This window comes from Lipotes vexillifer, unplaced genomic scaffold (assembly GCF_000442215.2).
Source record: "Lipotes vexillifer unplaced genomic scaffold, Lipotes_vexillifer_v1.1 scaffold1944, whole genome shotgun sequence".
NCBI classification, from domain to species: Eukaryota; Metazoa; Chordata; class Mammalia; order Artiodactyla; family Lipotidae; genus Lipotes; species Lipotes vexillifer.
This window is the reverse complement of record NW_006785277.1, coordinates 245798-263157: the sequence shown is the minus strand read 5'-3', so window position 1 is coordinate 263157 and position 17360 is coordinate 245798. Positions and strand designations below refer to the sequence as shown.

The 17360-nt window shown below is 54.1% G+C and overlaps 1 protein-coding gene across 1 annotated transcript in view; it reads right to left on the bottom strand.

Annotated features, from left to right (window-relative positions):
• The window catches only part of PDE9A (phosphodiesterase 9A), a gene marked incomplete at its 3' end in the record, with an annotated part of 128989 nt that overhangs the window by 89685 nt on the left and 21944 nt on the right, over positions 1–17360 (bottom strand). Inside the window, exons 2-3 of the mRNA XM_007457359.1 lie at positions 4185–4255; positions 2812–2889 (exon numbers count right to left, since the gene is read on the bottom strand). Of these exons, the coding sequence (XP_007457421.1) occupies positions 2812–2889; positions 4185–4255 (149 nt within the window). The remainder of the gene's footprint in view (positions 1–2811; positions 2890–4184; positions 4256–17360) is intronic.

Here is a 17360-nt window from a genome sequence, read left to right as displayed (position 1 = left end):
GGAGCGCACTGGGACCAGATGCTCGGTCCCGCCGAGCGTGATATGAACGAAGCTGGGATGTGTCTACTTGTGTTTGTTAGTCTTTAGGAATGAGGGTGATTAGCAATCAATCACCTTTCTTATCAGCTCCAAAAGACAGAGGAAGCTACTCAGCCCATTGCTAGATTAGAGCCACCCTGTGTCTGGTAGAGGTGACCTTCTGGTCACTGGCAGGCTGAGCACCCACCTGGGGGTCGAGTAGTTTCTTAGCTTTTGCCCACTTTACACCAGTGATTCTTACCCTCGCTGCACACTGGAATCACCCGGTGAGCTTTAAAAAAAAAAAATCCCTCAAAAATCCACATTTCCTGGGTCCTAGGGGCTCTGGTCACCAGAGCCTTTTTGATGATCCCTGGTGGTTTGAACCTGCAGGCAGGGCTGATGGTCACTGGTTTGCTTGGACTAGGTTATACCACGCATGTTGAGAGGGGGTGGGACCCCCGACGGCAGCTGGAACCGTGGGACTGGAGAATTAGAAGCAAACGGAACAGATCGGAGGCCTCGCTGGGGCTCGCGCATGATCCGGGAGGGGGAGGTGAGCAGGCGGGAAGGGAACCTTGGGGAACGCCGCCTTTCAGGGACAGAGAGTGGGAAACAGACACAGCCGGGGGGAAGATGATGGAGGCAGCTGGTAAAAAGGAGAAGTCCATGATCTCAAATGCAGGGAGCAGACAGAGACAGGGGAGGGGATGCCCAGTGCTGGGAACAGTGATTAAGGAGGTCCTGGCCAACAGCAGCACCACCTGGGAACCTGCAGAAATGCCAGTTCTGGGGCCCCGAGGGGCTGGGGAGAGGGAGGGAGGGGGCTCTGCTTCAGCCAGCCCCCCGGGGTGCACGTGAGGCTGGTGGCCTGGGGGACACCGGGCAGCTCTGCGACGAGAAAGCAGTGGGGACCGCATACACCGGTTCTCAGCCTCGCCACCACTGACATTTGGGCAGGTGAGTCTGGGGTGGAACCAGTCCTGGGCACTGCGGGACGTAGAGCTGCAGCCCTGGTCTCTGCCCGCTGGATGCCACAGACCCCATCCCCTGGCGTGGCAGCCAAAATGCTCCAGACTTTGCCAAGTGTCTCCTGGAGAACAAAACTGCCCCCCGTTGAGAAGGGCTGGCACAGAATAAAGAGCCTAAGGAGATATGATGAGGTGACAGAACAGAATCGACAAACTACAAACTGCTTTAAATTAATTCAGGGAAAATGCAGTTTTGCCCCATCAGACACTGGCTTGCAAGGACAGGGCACTTCCCCCTGATGACATCGTTGTATCTGGTGGACGTCAGGGGTGACAGGTCACTCGTGACTTTCCTTATGAATACAGATCTGGGTCAGGCTGGAGCTTATGCCACAATTTACGACAATCTTCCTGGAGCCTCTGGGGATTCAATTAGCATCGCTCCTTCCGGGGAGCCCGGAGCCGATAATCAGAGCGTAATCAGAGCCAGAATGCGTGGGGGCAGAAGCTCCTGATGACAAAATTAAAAATTCAGGAGATTGATGGATGCAGTGGAGGGGGAGGGGAGACCGGGCGGAAGCGCCCAGATGCTCGGGGAAGGACAGTGCTGACAGCACGGAGCTCGGAGGACGTCGGAGGCTGTTCAAATGTTCTAGGACTTTGTACATGCCAAGGGTTTGTTACTTGCCGAGCGTTCTGCACCAAAGCCTGGCAGTCTTTGCGAGGTCTTGAGCCCTTGCCTGGGGCCAGGCATCCTGCACCCAGGCCGGCGTGGATGGCTGACAGGTGGCTTCGGGGGACAGAGGATGAAGAGCTGGTGCCCATCCCTGGGCGCTCAGGTGTGCACACACCTTTGGTCGGGAGAACCTTTTGGGCACCTACAGCGGAGGTCACAGGGACCCCATCATGGGAGCCCAAATACTCCCACGCTGCCATCAGGGGGCCAGGGCCCTCCAGTGGCTGGGGACTTCGAGGGTCTGCCTGGGCATGCTCTCTCCTGCGGCTGGAGCAGCTGGCCTGGTTCAGTCGGGGGGGCACAGCCTGATGGCCGGATTGACAGGTGTCCCTCGCAGGGGGATTACAGTGAGGGGCAGGGGTAACAGGGGTCCCGAGGGGCACCCCACTCCCAATCACGTTCCTGCTTCCGGCCTTGCAGGGCACGGGGGCTGGATTCTGCCTGGCCCTGCTGCAAATACAAAGTGTGGACTACCGGGGACCTTGCCAGCCGCTGGGCAGAGGGGTGGGCGTGGATGGGAGAGGCTCTGCTTGGAGTCCCTTCCTCCGGCCACATGCAGCCGGGCTGTTTTACAGATGTTCACAGGTGTGTTTACTGCCCAAGCCTTTTCCTCTCTAGGTCTCTCCTGGTTTCGCTCCTCTGGCCCCCAGGCTTCCCACCCCCCAACCTCCGCTGTCTTGGGCAGAGTAGCTGGTGGACAGTGCTTGACAACTCCAGGACTTGCCCCAGGGGGTCAATGCCCAGCGCTGCCCAGGGAATCTGGTCAGGGAATCTCCTGCCCGGATGGACTGGGGGCAGCTCTGCTACTGACACTCAGTGCCTCGGTTTCCCCATCTGTAAATGCCCCCTCAGAGGGCTCTCGTGAAGCCTCGGAAAGGTCACGCTTAGAGCTGCTACTTTCTTGGAAAGTGACAAGTTCTGCAAAGGAACCAGCGGCCTCCTTCCCAGACCCTCCCATCTTTGGTTTAAATTCAGATTTTCCTGCAGCAGTAAATATATAAAACAACCATGGAGACCCCGCCGTGCATGCAGAGAGCTGTCAGACACACCACGAGAAGGAGCTGACGTCGCCCACCAGCTGCTTACCGTTCCGAATTGGCAGGCATGGTGGGGTCGATGGAGACCATGGCGTCATCTGTGGTCAGGAGGGAGATGGTCGTGTTCCTGGAAGACAGGAGAAGCCAGTGTCTTCACCCCGCTGCTGTCCCCCAGGGGGAACACTTGAATCTGGGCCTCCCATGAAATAGGAGCCCGGGTAGCAGGCCCGTCCTGCCCAAGGGGCCATGAGGAGTCGGCCTCAGGACACTGGCCCTCAGCTTGTAAACAAAGTTACGGGCTGTGTGTGTACTTCTAAATGGTCAGTAGATGTGTAAGTAATTTAAGATGGGAATTGGAGAAAGTGTAATTTGTTGAGTTGGGAGATTAAATTGTGTCAAAGTAGAAAATGAACATTTGTATCAGCCGGTGATGAATTCAGGGTTTGCCTTCCTGCTTCATTTCCTGCGGGAGTCTCTATCTAAACAGGCAAAAAGCTCTCCTACCAAACAGTTTTAAGTGGATAAATTGAATCTTCCTCCAACTTCTCATCTGTGGGGTCTTTCATGCGAGGTGTTGCCTTAACCACGTGACTTAACTCTCTGGTCTTCAGTCGTGTATCAAAATCTGTGCAATGGGGGTGACACCTGAAACCCAGGTTGTTCTAAAGAACAACATTTATTTATTTCTTAGCACATTGCTTAATAAAAGATGCCCCAAACTGTGGGCTATTTCTTGCTGCTGCAAACCGCTACCTGCTGTAACTTCAGGTGTGTAGTCTCATCCTTGACTCTTCTTCTCACCTGACTCTGAAAGGCTCCTGCTGTCCTCCTCTCTCACCCTCCTTGACCTGGGTCACAACTTTAGTTAACCGCAGGCCAAGCTGCCCCTCATCGCTCTCTATAGTTGGGAAGTTAGGACAGAAAATCCACTGGCTGGAACAAACTGTTGATTTGGGGAAAAGAATTCTTCTGGAATTCTTATGGTTCTATAAGGCAGATTTCTGGTCTTTTCAACTTATTTCTGACATCAGTCTTTTCCTAAACCTTGATCTGTGATAAGCCCCCCTCTCCCCCTTGCTGGATCATTTGGGGCTGGGGGACCAAAGTCTAAACATTACCACCGTCCTTTACCCTTTCTCCCAAAGCAAACGAATAAATGAAAGAAAAAAAGAAACTCTTAAGACAGTAGTTTCTGCCTAATTCTGCCCGAAGGTTCCTACTGCGTAGCACAGCGGTGGCTGAGGAAACCTCCAGCGACTCATCCACTGATTCGAAAGGTCCCGAGTGCAAGGTACAAGGTGAGCCCATGGGCCCTACCACACCTCTTGTCCCCTAGACTCGGCCACTCGCCCTCCCAGGTACCTGTCCCTCCAGGTGAATTTAAAGGCGTCCCTCTGGCGGGGGCAATTCCGGGTCACTCACCGAGGCAGGCCGGTGGCGATGCAGAACAGGTCCATAATGTCGCTGGAGTTGCAATACTTGCTGAAGACCACCTGCAAAACAGAAACAGAAGGCCATGAGGGTCAGGCGGGAGCAGGGCAGCTGGTTTCCGTGGTGATGTCAGATTCCAGAGCTTTCTCTCTGGTCCCAACCTGCAGGTTAATTTTACAAAGAAAAAACAAAATCACCGTGGGCACTGGAATGTTCCATGCACGTCTCTTCACTGAGTCGATTTATACAGGTTGAGAAAAACTTCACTCTTCTGTTCGCTGAAAAGAGTTGTGAAAAACAACGCTATCACCCACGTAAGGACACCTGCGGTGACATGCTGCCTCGTGCCCCTCGTGGTGCTGTCTGACGCACCATCAACAACCTCGGCTTAATGATATCACATCGCAGGGGGCCATTATGCGAAAGAAATTTAAGATCGTTAGCTTAAAAACAAAAGATTGCCTTTTAGGATTTGGGGGCTGAGGTGCAGGACCAAACCCAAGAGGGAATCACCCTGAGAAAGGGTCTGATTGGAACCGTCAGTCTGCATAGTGAACAAATTTCACCGGAGGCAATTTTACACACGGCCTGGGTGTCCAGTCCCTGCTGGACAGGAGAGAAACACGTCACATCAGCATCTTTTGTCCAAGGGGCCCCGATTGTGAATCTGGGCTCCGGAACCCCTCCCTGGGAGAGGGGGCTTCACGTACAGAGAGGGGGGTGCTCTCCAAGGCTGGACAGCGCACACAGGACAGTCCACGCCAAGGCTCCCATAACAGAGGTTTTCCGTCAACATTCTCCCTGGCTAATTGCTTAAGGCCCCTCCTGCTCACCAGGAGTCCGTGGGCGTGGGGCGAGCCAAGCTGAGGAGAGTGGGTACTTTTCAGTGCCAAGGCGCTATTTTTTCAGCCAGATCAGTCTGCATCTTTTTTTTTACCGGAAACAGTAAAACAGAGTAAGCAGATATTTTTCCCCGCAAACGTAGCTGTTCCCTGACTACCACGGCCTCCTGTGTGCTACTGGCCTGGCTACGCTGAGACTCAGCCAGCACCACTGTCCGGGCTGCCCGCTTGCCCCCCGAGGTGGTATTCGCACCCTTGGTGACAGGGTCTTTGTTCGGCACTGTCCACCCGGCGGCCACTGGCCTGGCTCAGACCTGGTCCCGCCTGGACCCCTGCAGCAGCCCCTGCACTGGCCCTGCTGGGTCTCAGCCCAGGACCCACCCTTGGTTTATAGAACTCAAACCTGGTTGTACCACTTTTCTGTGCAGATGCCTCTGCTGCCCTGCACGCCCACCGTGGGAGAAGGCCCACCTCCTCGCTGGGCACCTGAGGTTCTGGGGTGTGTCCCTAGAGGCTGTGCCCTCGCCAAGCTCCGGCCCCAGCCTTCACTCCCGTCCACGGGTGCCCTTTCCTCGCCCTCTGCTCTGGGTCCCCCCATCCCAGAGACCGTCCTCCGCTCTCCGTCCTCCCGGCTCTCGGGACTCGGGGCCAGCTTCTCCACACGGCCCCCCGACCCCACCGCCAGAGGAGTCTTGTGCCTTCGGCCCCCCGCGTTTTCACAACAGTGCGTCCCAGCGCCCCCAGCACAGGCCTTAGCTCACGCCTCGGCCTTTGCATTTGTGCCCAAGACGGGTGAGGTGCGGGGTCCTGGCCATTAGCCCACTGACACGGGACCATTTCTGACTTTCCCACTCAAGCCTTTGTGAAGGTCGTGTCCACCTGGTGCAGGCTGACTACGTGGGTTTATTCCAGAGCCCAGTAAAAGGCGAGGGTGGGCCGAGGCAGAGGACAAGACGGCTCTGTCTGTGAACATTGGATTTGCCCGGAGATTCCGGCACAGGGCGAGGTGGCTGGCAGGTCGTGACCAGATGCTGGTCACGAGCCGAGCGTGACCCCAGCAGGTTAGTGCTGACAAGGCAGGGAGGTGGGAAGAAAGACCAGGAGCTTGGAATATCCTGGGGGCCTTGACAAGAGGTGAGTTTGCCCAACTTTATAAGCACTGCAGATGAAATCTGGAGGGGCGGGTCTTTTGTGATGGCTTCCTATTCCTCGGGATAGCAAATAATAGAGGCTTTAAAAAGTCCAGTTATGGAGCAGCAAAACAAACCCAGAAGGGCCCACAGGGCTCACTCACACTCTCGCTGCCCCTCTGTAACCGATCCAGCCCAACCTAGTGAGGGAGGCTGGCCTTCTGGGTCCAGAAGAGTCTTTGAGGTTATTTTTGACTGGGGGCGGGGGCGGGGGCGGGGGATGGAAGGAAATCAGAAATAAGCAGGAGAGATCGCATCCGGTGTCTTCCATTACAATGGAAAACCATGCTGTGTCCACCTGGAAATCCATTTCAACATTTCTCTACCGTATAGAAACACAGGTTCTTTGACGGCACTTCTGAACCGGTTGTAACATCTTTTGCCATTTCCCTCATTCAGCTAACAAGTTAGTTTGACGTGTGGCCATTTCACATCTGTGTGAGAGTCAGGCTTTTGCCTCATTTAGTTAGTTAATGAGCCTTTAGCAGGACCCGCGCAGGTGAGAGGCTGGGGTGAATCATCAAGTGAAGCCTAACTTCGGAAGTGCTTGGACAGCCTAGTTCTTGGCTGGGTGTCAGTAGAAGCTCCCGGCCTAGATGGGTTGTTCCTGGTGTGGGAAACCAGCCCCTGGAGCACAAAGGCTTGGTTGGCCTGGGAAGAAGCCCTCCCCCGCCCCCGTCGCCAGGCAGCCTGGTCAGGAGGGCACAAGGCTTTCTGTTCCCATGCTGAATCATTCTGCAAATCCTTTATCCTCTATCCAGAAATAAACAGCGGGGGGAAAAAGCATTGGTGAAATGAAATTTAAACGTGAAAAGTGGAGGCAGCATGATTAACAGAGAAATAAGGGTCTTGCGTTGCCCCGGGGCTGCGGCTCATCAGTAAGCACGGCAGGTCACCCCACACCCTTTCACGTGGCTTGGTCGGCAGCACGGCGATGTTAAAGCAGGACAAGAGAAAACAAGGAGAAGCCCAGAGGCCTCCCTTTTGCTGGACACTGGTCCTCCCTGCCCAGATCACAGTGGGCAGGACACTGGTCCTCCCTCCTATTCAGCTGGGACCTGTGAACGTCAGAGGGAACTTCGGCATCTGGAACCTTCCCGCTGCCTGCAGAGCTGGGTAACAAATACTCATGGAGACCAGCCACCCGCCAAGCTGTGTTCTGAGGGGTCCCCAGAGGAAGCAGCACACAGAGCTGGACGAAGCTCCCCTGGGCCCAGCCAGCGAGGGGTCAGGGGCGTCAGGATCACAGCCCAGGCCTCCCTCTGTCCAGCACACACACGTGACCCAAACAGCTCTGACTCGCAGGCTCTGCACTGCGTGTAATATCTGTATTCAGCCCCCGCCCACCCAGCGATGGTGTCCTGGCAAGAGCAGGGGATCCTGTGCCTCCCGTCGGTTATTCTTCTATCCATCGGTTCCCTCCCAGTGCCCTGCCCACCCCTCCGCCGTCGTGGGCAAGACCGCCACCACCCCGTAGCCTCAGTTTGCCTTTCTGCAGATGAGGTCCATCACGCCAGCTGCACCTGCCTCTCAGGGCTGAGATGGGCAACATGTGAGGGAACGTGCTTGAACAGAGCCCTCAGGACGCTGCCGCTCTGACACAGAATTCAGCTGCGTACCAGCTCTGCTGCCTGTGGAACCCCCGGTTCCCACTGGCTCTAAAGTCCTGACTGTGGATGGAAGTGTCCAGGGCTGTTCAAGTTACCAAACGCACCCAAAGTGACTTGTGGCCCTCCTTTGCCTGGCACCCAATTTTATTTCAGTAGGACCTCAAATGTACGACTGCAGGATTTACAGAGCGTGCAGACGAGGAAGAGAGGTACGTGTCCCAGGGCACACACGGGTTGACCGGGCTTTCTGGCTCAGTGCATGGTTGGCACTGGCCTTGGCCCATCCCAGTCGGGCAGCCCAGGAAACGGGCCCAGGGCTTTGGTCAGGGCTGTGCCCTCCCAGGCGGGTTGCTGGGTGGGGACCTTTATGAAGACATCCTGCAGGCCTGTCCTTACAGGTGGGGACTTGGGAGCGAGAGCCAGGGGACTGCCGTGGCCCAGCCACAGCCCTCAAAGCACAGGGCGCCTCCCTAGAGCCCTGGCTGGGCAGCCCTGGCCCCTGGGGTCCCTGTCCCTGCCCGCAGCCTGACCTACAACTGTCGGGCCAGCACACAATCTCCTTTCCTCGTGAGAGGATCACTAAGCGATCCGGAGCTGGTGGCAATTGGGGTGAGTCACAGGGTCACGGGGAGTCTGACCTGGGCTGACCACACCAGGCCACCCACGAGATCACTAAGGAGGCGCAGCCCCCGGAGAAGGCGGGGAGGGAGGCCGGATCACAGTGGGCAGAGGGGAGGGGCAGAGGGCAGGAGAGCCCAGTGTCTTGGGTTGCCATATACGCACGGTTCTGTTTCTTGGTATCAAAGGCACCTCCATCAACATACTTAGAACCCAGGGCTGGTAACCGAGGAGCAGATGGTCAGAGCACGGCCAACTCGCGTCCAGGGGTTAAAGAGACAGGACGGCACTTTCTAAAGGCCTGGGGGTGACTTGTCGTTTCTGAGTATAGAGGCCTCTTCCCGGGACGGGATTCTATTGTGTTTTCCTCTCTCCCCCTGGACCCCCCATTCAGAGGCTTATGGAGGGGAGAATGCAGGAAGCAGCCCCTGAGTTCCCGTGTTCCAGCCACACGCTGCTGTTTGCGTGTCGAAAAGCAGGAGGATGGATGGTCTCCGGGCCGCCAGGCAGCTCAGATAATCGATCACCGAGTTTCCCATTATGAGGTTAGGAGGATGGAGATTTGATCATCGCCCAGGTGGGGCTCCTGGAGGGCACTCTCTGGTCTTCTGCAAACTAACCCAGCATGAAAGGGTTTCCACGTTCCTCAGGAGAGATTCCAGGACCTTCCACTGGGAAACGCAGCTTCGTGTTTCAGCATGAGGACAGCGTGCGGGGAGTGGCTGAGATGTTCTGGATTGGAAACCAATCCCGATGGGCTGTACACTGGATGGGAGACAGGACACAGGCAATCCAGCAACGACAGGGGCGGGACTGGGGCCCCAGGCTTCAACGAGACCCTCAAAAGCCCTGAGATGTTCATCCACGGATGGGGGCAGCCCCGCCTCTGCTGGACCTTTCCCGGGAGGGTCTTCCACCTCCTGTGACGGCTCTGCATCCGGCTTCCCCACCTTCGGCCCCGGAAGCTTCCAGGGTTCCTTCCAGTCTGCCTCTCCTTTCAGGCTGTGCTCTGGCTCACCTGCCGTGTTTTTGTGAACCTAAAAGGTGCAGAATTAAGCCCGATGTGTCCCATTCTCCAGTTTGGAGGGGCTGGTTCAGCAAGATAGATACCTCTGGTGACCAGTCCGTCAGTTCAGCAGTGGACTCCACCACAGGGAGGCTGCCCGGACCATGACACACACGGTTTCACCAGCTCAGGCTCCGTCCCCCTCACTCCCGGCTCCACTCCCAGTCCCCGTCCATGTGTCCACAACTGTGGCACGTGGCTGACCAGCATCTGCTTCCATGTCTGCCCCACGATGGTCGTGGCTGCCATGCTGGTGGGTTTTCAGACCTGGAGGCCGAGTCCCGCCCTATCCGTGGGCCCAGAGCCTGGGGCTGCCGGCCTGGGTGGGTGCCCAGGTGGTGCAAAGATGCTGTATTATCCCATCTTTGCCAGATATTAGCTCTGAGTTTTGCAGCATGCATTTGAGGATTATGACCCCTGACGCCCACGACTTAAAATCCACGTATGAATTCACACAGGTGAAGCTGCTTAAAAGAAAGTTTCAAAACATGCTGGTGTTGGTGCCCATCACCTGCTGTCCTCTGCCTTCCTGCCTCACCGCTTTAAGGTGGTGGATGGGGGAGGAGTCGTGGGGGGCTGGCTGCCGGTGCCGGGCATCCGCGTTCCAGGCACAGGATGAGCCTGGCTGCTGGAAGGGGGTGGAGGTGGGGGAAGCCCACCCTGGAGGCGGTGCTCAGGCGCGAGAAAGATTTCGAGTAGAGCATCCTTTCATTTGGGCTCCACAGGTGAAAGCGACTTGTCACTGTACCTGCCCCATTTACGCTGGTCATTCAGCGCAAACGTAGTCGGCAGTGGCTGCTGAGCACACAATTTCCTCTGCTGAGTAATGGGGAGCCCGCTCAGGAGGGGCAGTGATAACAGAGCAGAGATAACGAGAAAGCAGAGAGACAGCACCGCCCCCCGGTCCCCGGACCCCGCACCTCTAAGCACCCTTGGGGGCTGGGATGAGCACCCTTTGTGCCTGCGCTCGTAGAGGGGAACCTGAATTTGGTTTCCTATTTCTATCTGAGGCACTTCCTTGCAGCTGCTGAGAACATTTCTTGCTGGGTTTGTCAAATTTTGGTTTGGACTGGCATGGAGTCAGTGACCACTGGAAGCTGTGGGTTTCTCACTCAGACATCTGTGGCTCTATATTGCGAAATGCTTCCAGTCCTGGACGAATAAGATAACCAAACGGCAATTTAGGTTTGGGTTGAGAAAGACAAAACCCACCACTGTCACAAAAGAAAAGTTCTGTTTGTGGATGTTGGAAGGGGACCAAGGGACCAGGCAGGGAGGGGGATGGTCAGAGGCCTCCTGAGACTGCAGTGTGTCCCCGGGAATTTTCTCTGCCGGGCCGGCTACAATCTTTTTCACCAGGGAGACAGCTCACGAAGCTCATAAACCAGGACGGTATTAGTTCCCTTTCAAAATCATTAAAAGCTATCCATGTCAGGTAAGTTGTGCTTTTGGGGTTGGCTGCTGTAAAACATGCAGTTACGTTCGTCTTGCTGTTACGCTCGCACCGCATGTGAAATTTTTTATTCGACTGCGTTAGCAACAATTTTCACGGAGCGTCTTTGAACTTGGAGTAATGAATCTCGAGTAACATTTTCCTCATTGTAATTCTTCTGCAGTTTTTCCCCGAAGTGATTTTAAACGGCTACAGCTGAAGATGAGAGCCGGGGCACGTAGACACCAGGATGCCGAGGTCCTGAAGCAGGCAGGGAAGAAAGGCACTTCTCCTTTCCCAGCAAGTTGTCCTTCCAGAGGGCACGTGGCGAACTCTGTTCCTCCACGCGGCACCCGGCTCCCGTTCCTTCCTCTGTTAATGAGAACTCGACGCCTCTCCCAGCGCCGTTCACTCTGGCCCCTCCTCACTCCATCCACGTCAGCTATTGATCTCAGCCCCTCAGCATCTTAAATCTCAGCACTGACTCTGCATCATGCTTGTATTTACTTGATGATGATGAATTTTACGTGTCAGATGGCATCAGCAATCTCCACCCAACCAAACTAGGGTACTGACTTCTAAAAATAGCCACACTGGCCTCCAAGAAATGGAAGGCAAACCACCACATTGGCAAGAACGAAAAAGTGATGGAGAGCCCAAATCTGGAAGCAACCCAGATGCCTTTTAACAGGTGAATGTTAAACAAACTCTGGTCTGTCCACACTGTGGATGAATTACTGATCTACACAACTGAGATGGATTCCAAGGGATTTATGCTGCATGAATAAAAGCCAACCCCATACATGCTGTATGATTCCACTTACATGACGTTCCTGAAACGACAAAATTATAGAGATGGAGAACAGTGTTAGGGATGGAGGTGGGGGGTAGGAGGGTGGGGCTCCGGGTGGAGGATGGAGGTGGGCGTGGTCACAAAAGGGCTGGGACTGTCCTCTACCGTGACTGTGGTGGTGGATAAGAGACCCTACATATGTGATTGCATTGTACGGAACTCAACACACACACTCAGATTAGCACAACAAAATGGGGAAAGTCTGCATAAGGCAGGGGACTTCTCACAGTTACATCCTGGCAGTGACCCTGTACCGTCATTTTGCAAGACGTTACACTGGGGGAAACGGGGTGAAGGGTACACAGATCATTCTGCAGTATTGCTCACAACTGCACACTAATCTCCCAATGTCCCCAAGAGCTTATCTGAATAAAGTGAAGGCACCAACTCTGGCTGGGAGTGGGGAGAGGGATGCCCTTCCAGGAATGTGTGTCCAGATATAGCCCTGCTGGGAAACAGTGTGGCCATATGTGTGCCCTTTGACCTGGAATCCCATTTCCAGGAACTGCTCTTAAGAAAATAACAGCAGGGCTTCCCTGGTGGCGCAGCGGTTGAGAATCCGCCTGCCAATGCAGGGGACACGGGTTTGAGCCCTGGTCTGGGAGGATCCCACATGCTGCGGAGCAACTAGGCCCGTGAGCCACGACTACTGAGCCTGCGCGTCTGGAGCCTGTGCTCCGCAACAAGAGAGGCCGCGACAGTGAGAGGCCCGCGCACCGCGATGAAGAGTGGCCCCCGCTCGCCCCAACTAGAGAAATGAAGACCCAACACAGCCAAAAATAAATAAATTTAAAAAGTAATAAAAAAAAAAGAGAAAATAACAGCAAACATAATAAAGAGAGCATTTATTAAGTGCCAGGCAGTGTTTTAGTCACCTCCCAGGCTTAGGCCCAAACCACTGCCCTGCATGGCCCCTTTGCAAGCAAAGAGCTAGTGGGGTTGTTCCTTGTGTGTTAGTTATTGCAGAGAAATGGAATTAAGATGAATATCTCAAAGCAATGAAATGATTACATCTTAGTAAGTCTCAACGATGGAACATTATATAGGCATTAAAATCATGTTTTTTGAATACCGCTAATGTAATGCTGAGTGACAATGATCAAAATAAAAAATTATGTAAAAGAAAGCGATTCTCTCTCCCTCTGTCTCTCTGAAAAGAAAACACCAGCGGGAGAGGTCCTGAAATGTTCGCACTGTCTGGTGGAATAATGGGTTCTTTTCTTTTCTTTTTTACGCTGCTCTGTAGTTTTCAAATACTCTACGATGAATGTGCAGGGCGTTTATAACCAAGAGAAAAGTTACCTAGATCTAGAAGCTGAGGTTAATAACTGATAACAGAACTGGCTTGTGAATATCTCTTCCTAACAGCGGGCTGCACTGCATTTACATAAGATTCTTAGGAGAGGAAAAAGAAGGTCTTTACCATTTTCATTTGGAACGAATACTCTTTGGCTTTAAGCCAAGCGGATGAGAAAATTAAATGGCAAGTTAACCAGAGGACAAAAACCAGAATTTAAATAGCATTTGGCTATAGGAGTAGAGGGAGCTGGTGCGGGGCCGAAGGCGACGGAGAGGCAGGGACCCCTGGATGGGAAGCGAAGGGCAAGCTGGGTGCCTCCCGGGACAGACAAGAAAGTAGGTCCCACGGGTCTGTGCCAGCTGCAGGGACACAGCTGACTCGGGGCTGGAGGGATTGGCCGTGGCCCCCAGAGGACCCGAGGCCGTGCAGACAGAAGGGGCCACAGAGAAGCCGCATCCCCCATGCTCCTCCCCCCTCCCACCGCCCCACCCACCTGAGACTCACGGCCCATGCGCCGGAACTTCCCGTTAAAGGATTTCTACGGCTTCAGACCCTAACCTGATGTGCCTCACATCATGCATCTTCCAGACTCACCCAAGTGAGGTTTTCAGTGATCAGGATGCGTGTGGGGTCCTCCTAAGGGGCTGCAGTGAACCTGGGCAGAAACCCCAAGGGGTCCAGACCAGCAAGTGGGGTGAGACCGGCCTGGGCGGGGGAGCCACGCCCCAGACATGGGAAGGGGGCGTCTGGTTGACCAGCACTGCCCTGGGGCAGGGGCAGGGGCGGGGGCAGGGGCGGGGGCAGAGGCAGGTGGTGGAGGCCTGCCAGCACTGGGCTCAGCTTTCCTTACGTAAGCTCCTTTAGACACTAACTATAAAGCAAGTACTCAGCTATAATAACATAAATATCAATGTATCTGAGGAGGGACATGTCATCTTTGGGGTCGGTACCCACGAGGCTGCCCCCGACTGCTGTCCTGAGACCTGAGTGTCTTGTACATGCCTCCTGGCCGGCAAGTTGCAGGGCCGCACTGACCGGGCCTTCAGGCCTCTCCACTGCCTCAGGACCGTGCAGGTCAGGGCCCTCGTCAGGCAGCGTTCTGGGGGCCAGTAAAACGAGCTGAGGGTAACGGATGCTGAGGCCAATGCAAGCCTGCGGCTGCCATTCTGAACCCTGATTCCAAACGCGGTGCTCACACAGGGACCCGTTCTGTTCCCAGTAATTCTCCAGTGGGTGCCGCAGATTTGAACTTACAGAATAAATGGATACTAATACATGGCACTTAACTGTTTATCCAAGCTTTATATAGTAGGACTGTATGTAAAATTTTTTGAGAAAGAAAACAGTTCATTTTCTAAAGTTATGCAAGCAGTGCACTAATTCTTTGGCCATCCGGGCAGAAGGGGTGTCTGGCAGCGAGGACAGCCAGCGAGTGACTGCCCTTAGCGGGCTACGTCTGACCGGGTGGGTGCTGGGTTGGCTGGAGCCCAGGCGTTTCCTGCTGTCTCACATCCCAGGATTGCCCTCGGCTGGTGCCAGAGTCGCACACTGCTCCAGGCACGTGCAGGGCAGAGGGGTGGGAAGGGAGGGGTCAGGGAAGGGGGTTCACTTCCAGTCTCTCTTCCTACCAGCTTGACCCAGGGCAAGTTTCTTCACCTTTTTGAGACTCTGATTCTTCATTTGCAGAGTGAGGGTTATCATACCCCAGAGAAGGTTTCATCATGACATACAGAGGGCCTGGTACATAGTAAGTGCTCAGTCAAGTGGCAGTTGTGATTACAGGGAGGGCCCCTTGAAACTTACGGATGTCTTCCCTAGAGACAGAGAGGCTCCTCCTTGACCCCTCCAAGGCCATTTCACAAGCAAGAGGCGCTGAGGACACACAGCCTTAACTTCATCACGTTGGCATCTCTGGGTGGTTCATACCTCGGGACATGAGGATACCTTGACATGGGAAGGCCACCACAAAGCAGGCTCTGATGTGCTAACTGACCTCCCTGTGTTACCAACGAAACCCAACCACACCCAAAATGCAGTGAAGACCAGGACCATGTCAATACAAGTGCGTATTAGTCAACAGGATCACCACATAGGATTTAAAAGACTTCGACAGGTTAAATGATCAATTCGACCTCACTGTGGTTAGTGTCAGTTTTCTTCTGGTAAACACGGAGGACAGTCTTTGGAAGGTGAGGTCCTTGCGGGCAGGACCCTGCTCAGTTCCTCTGTATTCCATCTGTGAGCACAGGGCCTGTCCATCTGCTCACGGAACACCGGTGCCCAAGTATCCTCCTGTGTGAACAGGCTGAGGCTGAATTTTGCATCTGCTGGTTTTAGATTATACCACTAAGGATGTCAATTCCACCGCCACCTCCACCATCGCCTCTAGTGTCACCACCACGACTACCACCACCACCTCCACTGTCGCCACCACCGTCACCACCACCACCACCTCTACAATCACCGTCACCACCACCACCACCTAGTGAGGTTGAACTCACGCTTGGGCCAGAGCCTGAGCCACGCATCTTACACCCTATGACCCTGGGTCCTTGGAAGGACCTCATAACCTTGGGGTATCCTCCGCTTCACAGAGGAGGACTCTGAGTCACAGAGAGAGAACCTGGCCTGGCCGGGTCCCCGTGGTCCTGGATACAAACTCGACCCGCCTGGCTCCAAGCCCAGAGATGCGTGCAGTGCCTGGAATCAGGCTTTTAATGGTGGTCCACCTGGGAAGTAGACGTAGTCTCTTGGCCTCTTCGCCACTGTCCCTCTCCTATAGCACTGTATGCATTCTCTGTTTGCCTTGTTCTCAAATGACTGATGTTTCTGATTGCATACTTGGAATGAATATTGATTTGGATCCCACACTTGGAAGAAAATAAACCAATCCAATTTTTTTTCTTTGTCTATCAGACCATGATTCATTTTTTAAATTTATTTTTATTTTTATTTATTTAATTTTTTTTCGGTATGCGGGCCTCTCACTGTTGTGGCCTCTCGCGTTGCGGAGCGCAAACTCCGGACGCGCAGGCTCAGCGGCCATGGCTCACGGGCCCAGCCGCTCCGCAGCATGTGGGATCTTCCCGGACCAGGGCACGAACCCGCGTCCCCTGCATCAGCAGGCGAACTCGCAACCACTGCGCCACCAGGGAAGCCCATGATTCATTTTTTAATAGCTTTTATAAACTGTTAAGCTTGTATAGGGCTTTGTCTACCCTCAAAGAGTATTTCAGTCTGGCCCCTGGTTCTCGTGCTCCAGGTCCACAAGTTAGAATTCACCAGACCAGCTGTCAGGACAGCCAAACGCCAACTCAGTGGTGATTCTACAACTCCACTATCTTTGCGGGAGTTACAAGCTGAATCTCTATTGCCTTTTCAGCACCTGAGAAGTACAAGTGTTTAATATATAAAACAAACAAGCTAAAAAGAGACCAAGACCCAAATCCCACATTTTATTGTTTACTATCACTCAAGAAATACATTTTCACCAAAGGAAAGATTGTAGGCTATCTCCCCATCCAGCCATCTATCCATCCATCCATGTATACCTGCAATTCATCTGCAATTCATCTCTAATTATAAATTATATATATAAATGTGAACATATTGTTCATTCTGTCCTGCCCCTTGTTTCCAGAACATGTAACAATAATGTCACATTCAGAATGGATCACCGTTACCCACCAGGCAGGCAATCATGGCTTCTTTGTCTGCTAAGATAACATTTGAATTAGGCCTTATGTCTCTTTCCAATTTAAGAGGTATTTTGCTGGTCGTGTCGTGTGAAAAGACTATAAAATAATAACGGGAGAGACCTTCAAGATGGCGGAAGAGTAAGACGCGGAGATCGCCTTCCTCCCCACAGACACACCGGAAATACATCTACACGTGGAACAACTCCTACAGAACACCTACTGAACGCTGGCAGAAGGCCTCAGACCTCCCAAAAGGAAAGAAACTCCCCACGTACCCGAGTAGGGCAAAAGAAAAAAAAAAAAACAGAAACAAAAGAATAGGGACGGAACCTGCACCAGTGGGAGGGAGCCGTTAAGCAGGAAAGGTTTCCACCCACTAAGACCACTTCGCGGGCGGAGACTGCGGGAGGCGGAGGGGGGAGCTTCGGAGCCGCGGAGGTGAGCGCAGCCACAGGGGTGCGGAGGGCAAAGCGGGGAGATTCCCGCACGGAGGGTCGGTGCCGACGGCGCTCACCAGCCCGAGAGGCTTGTGTGCTCACCCGCCGGGGCGGGCGGGGC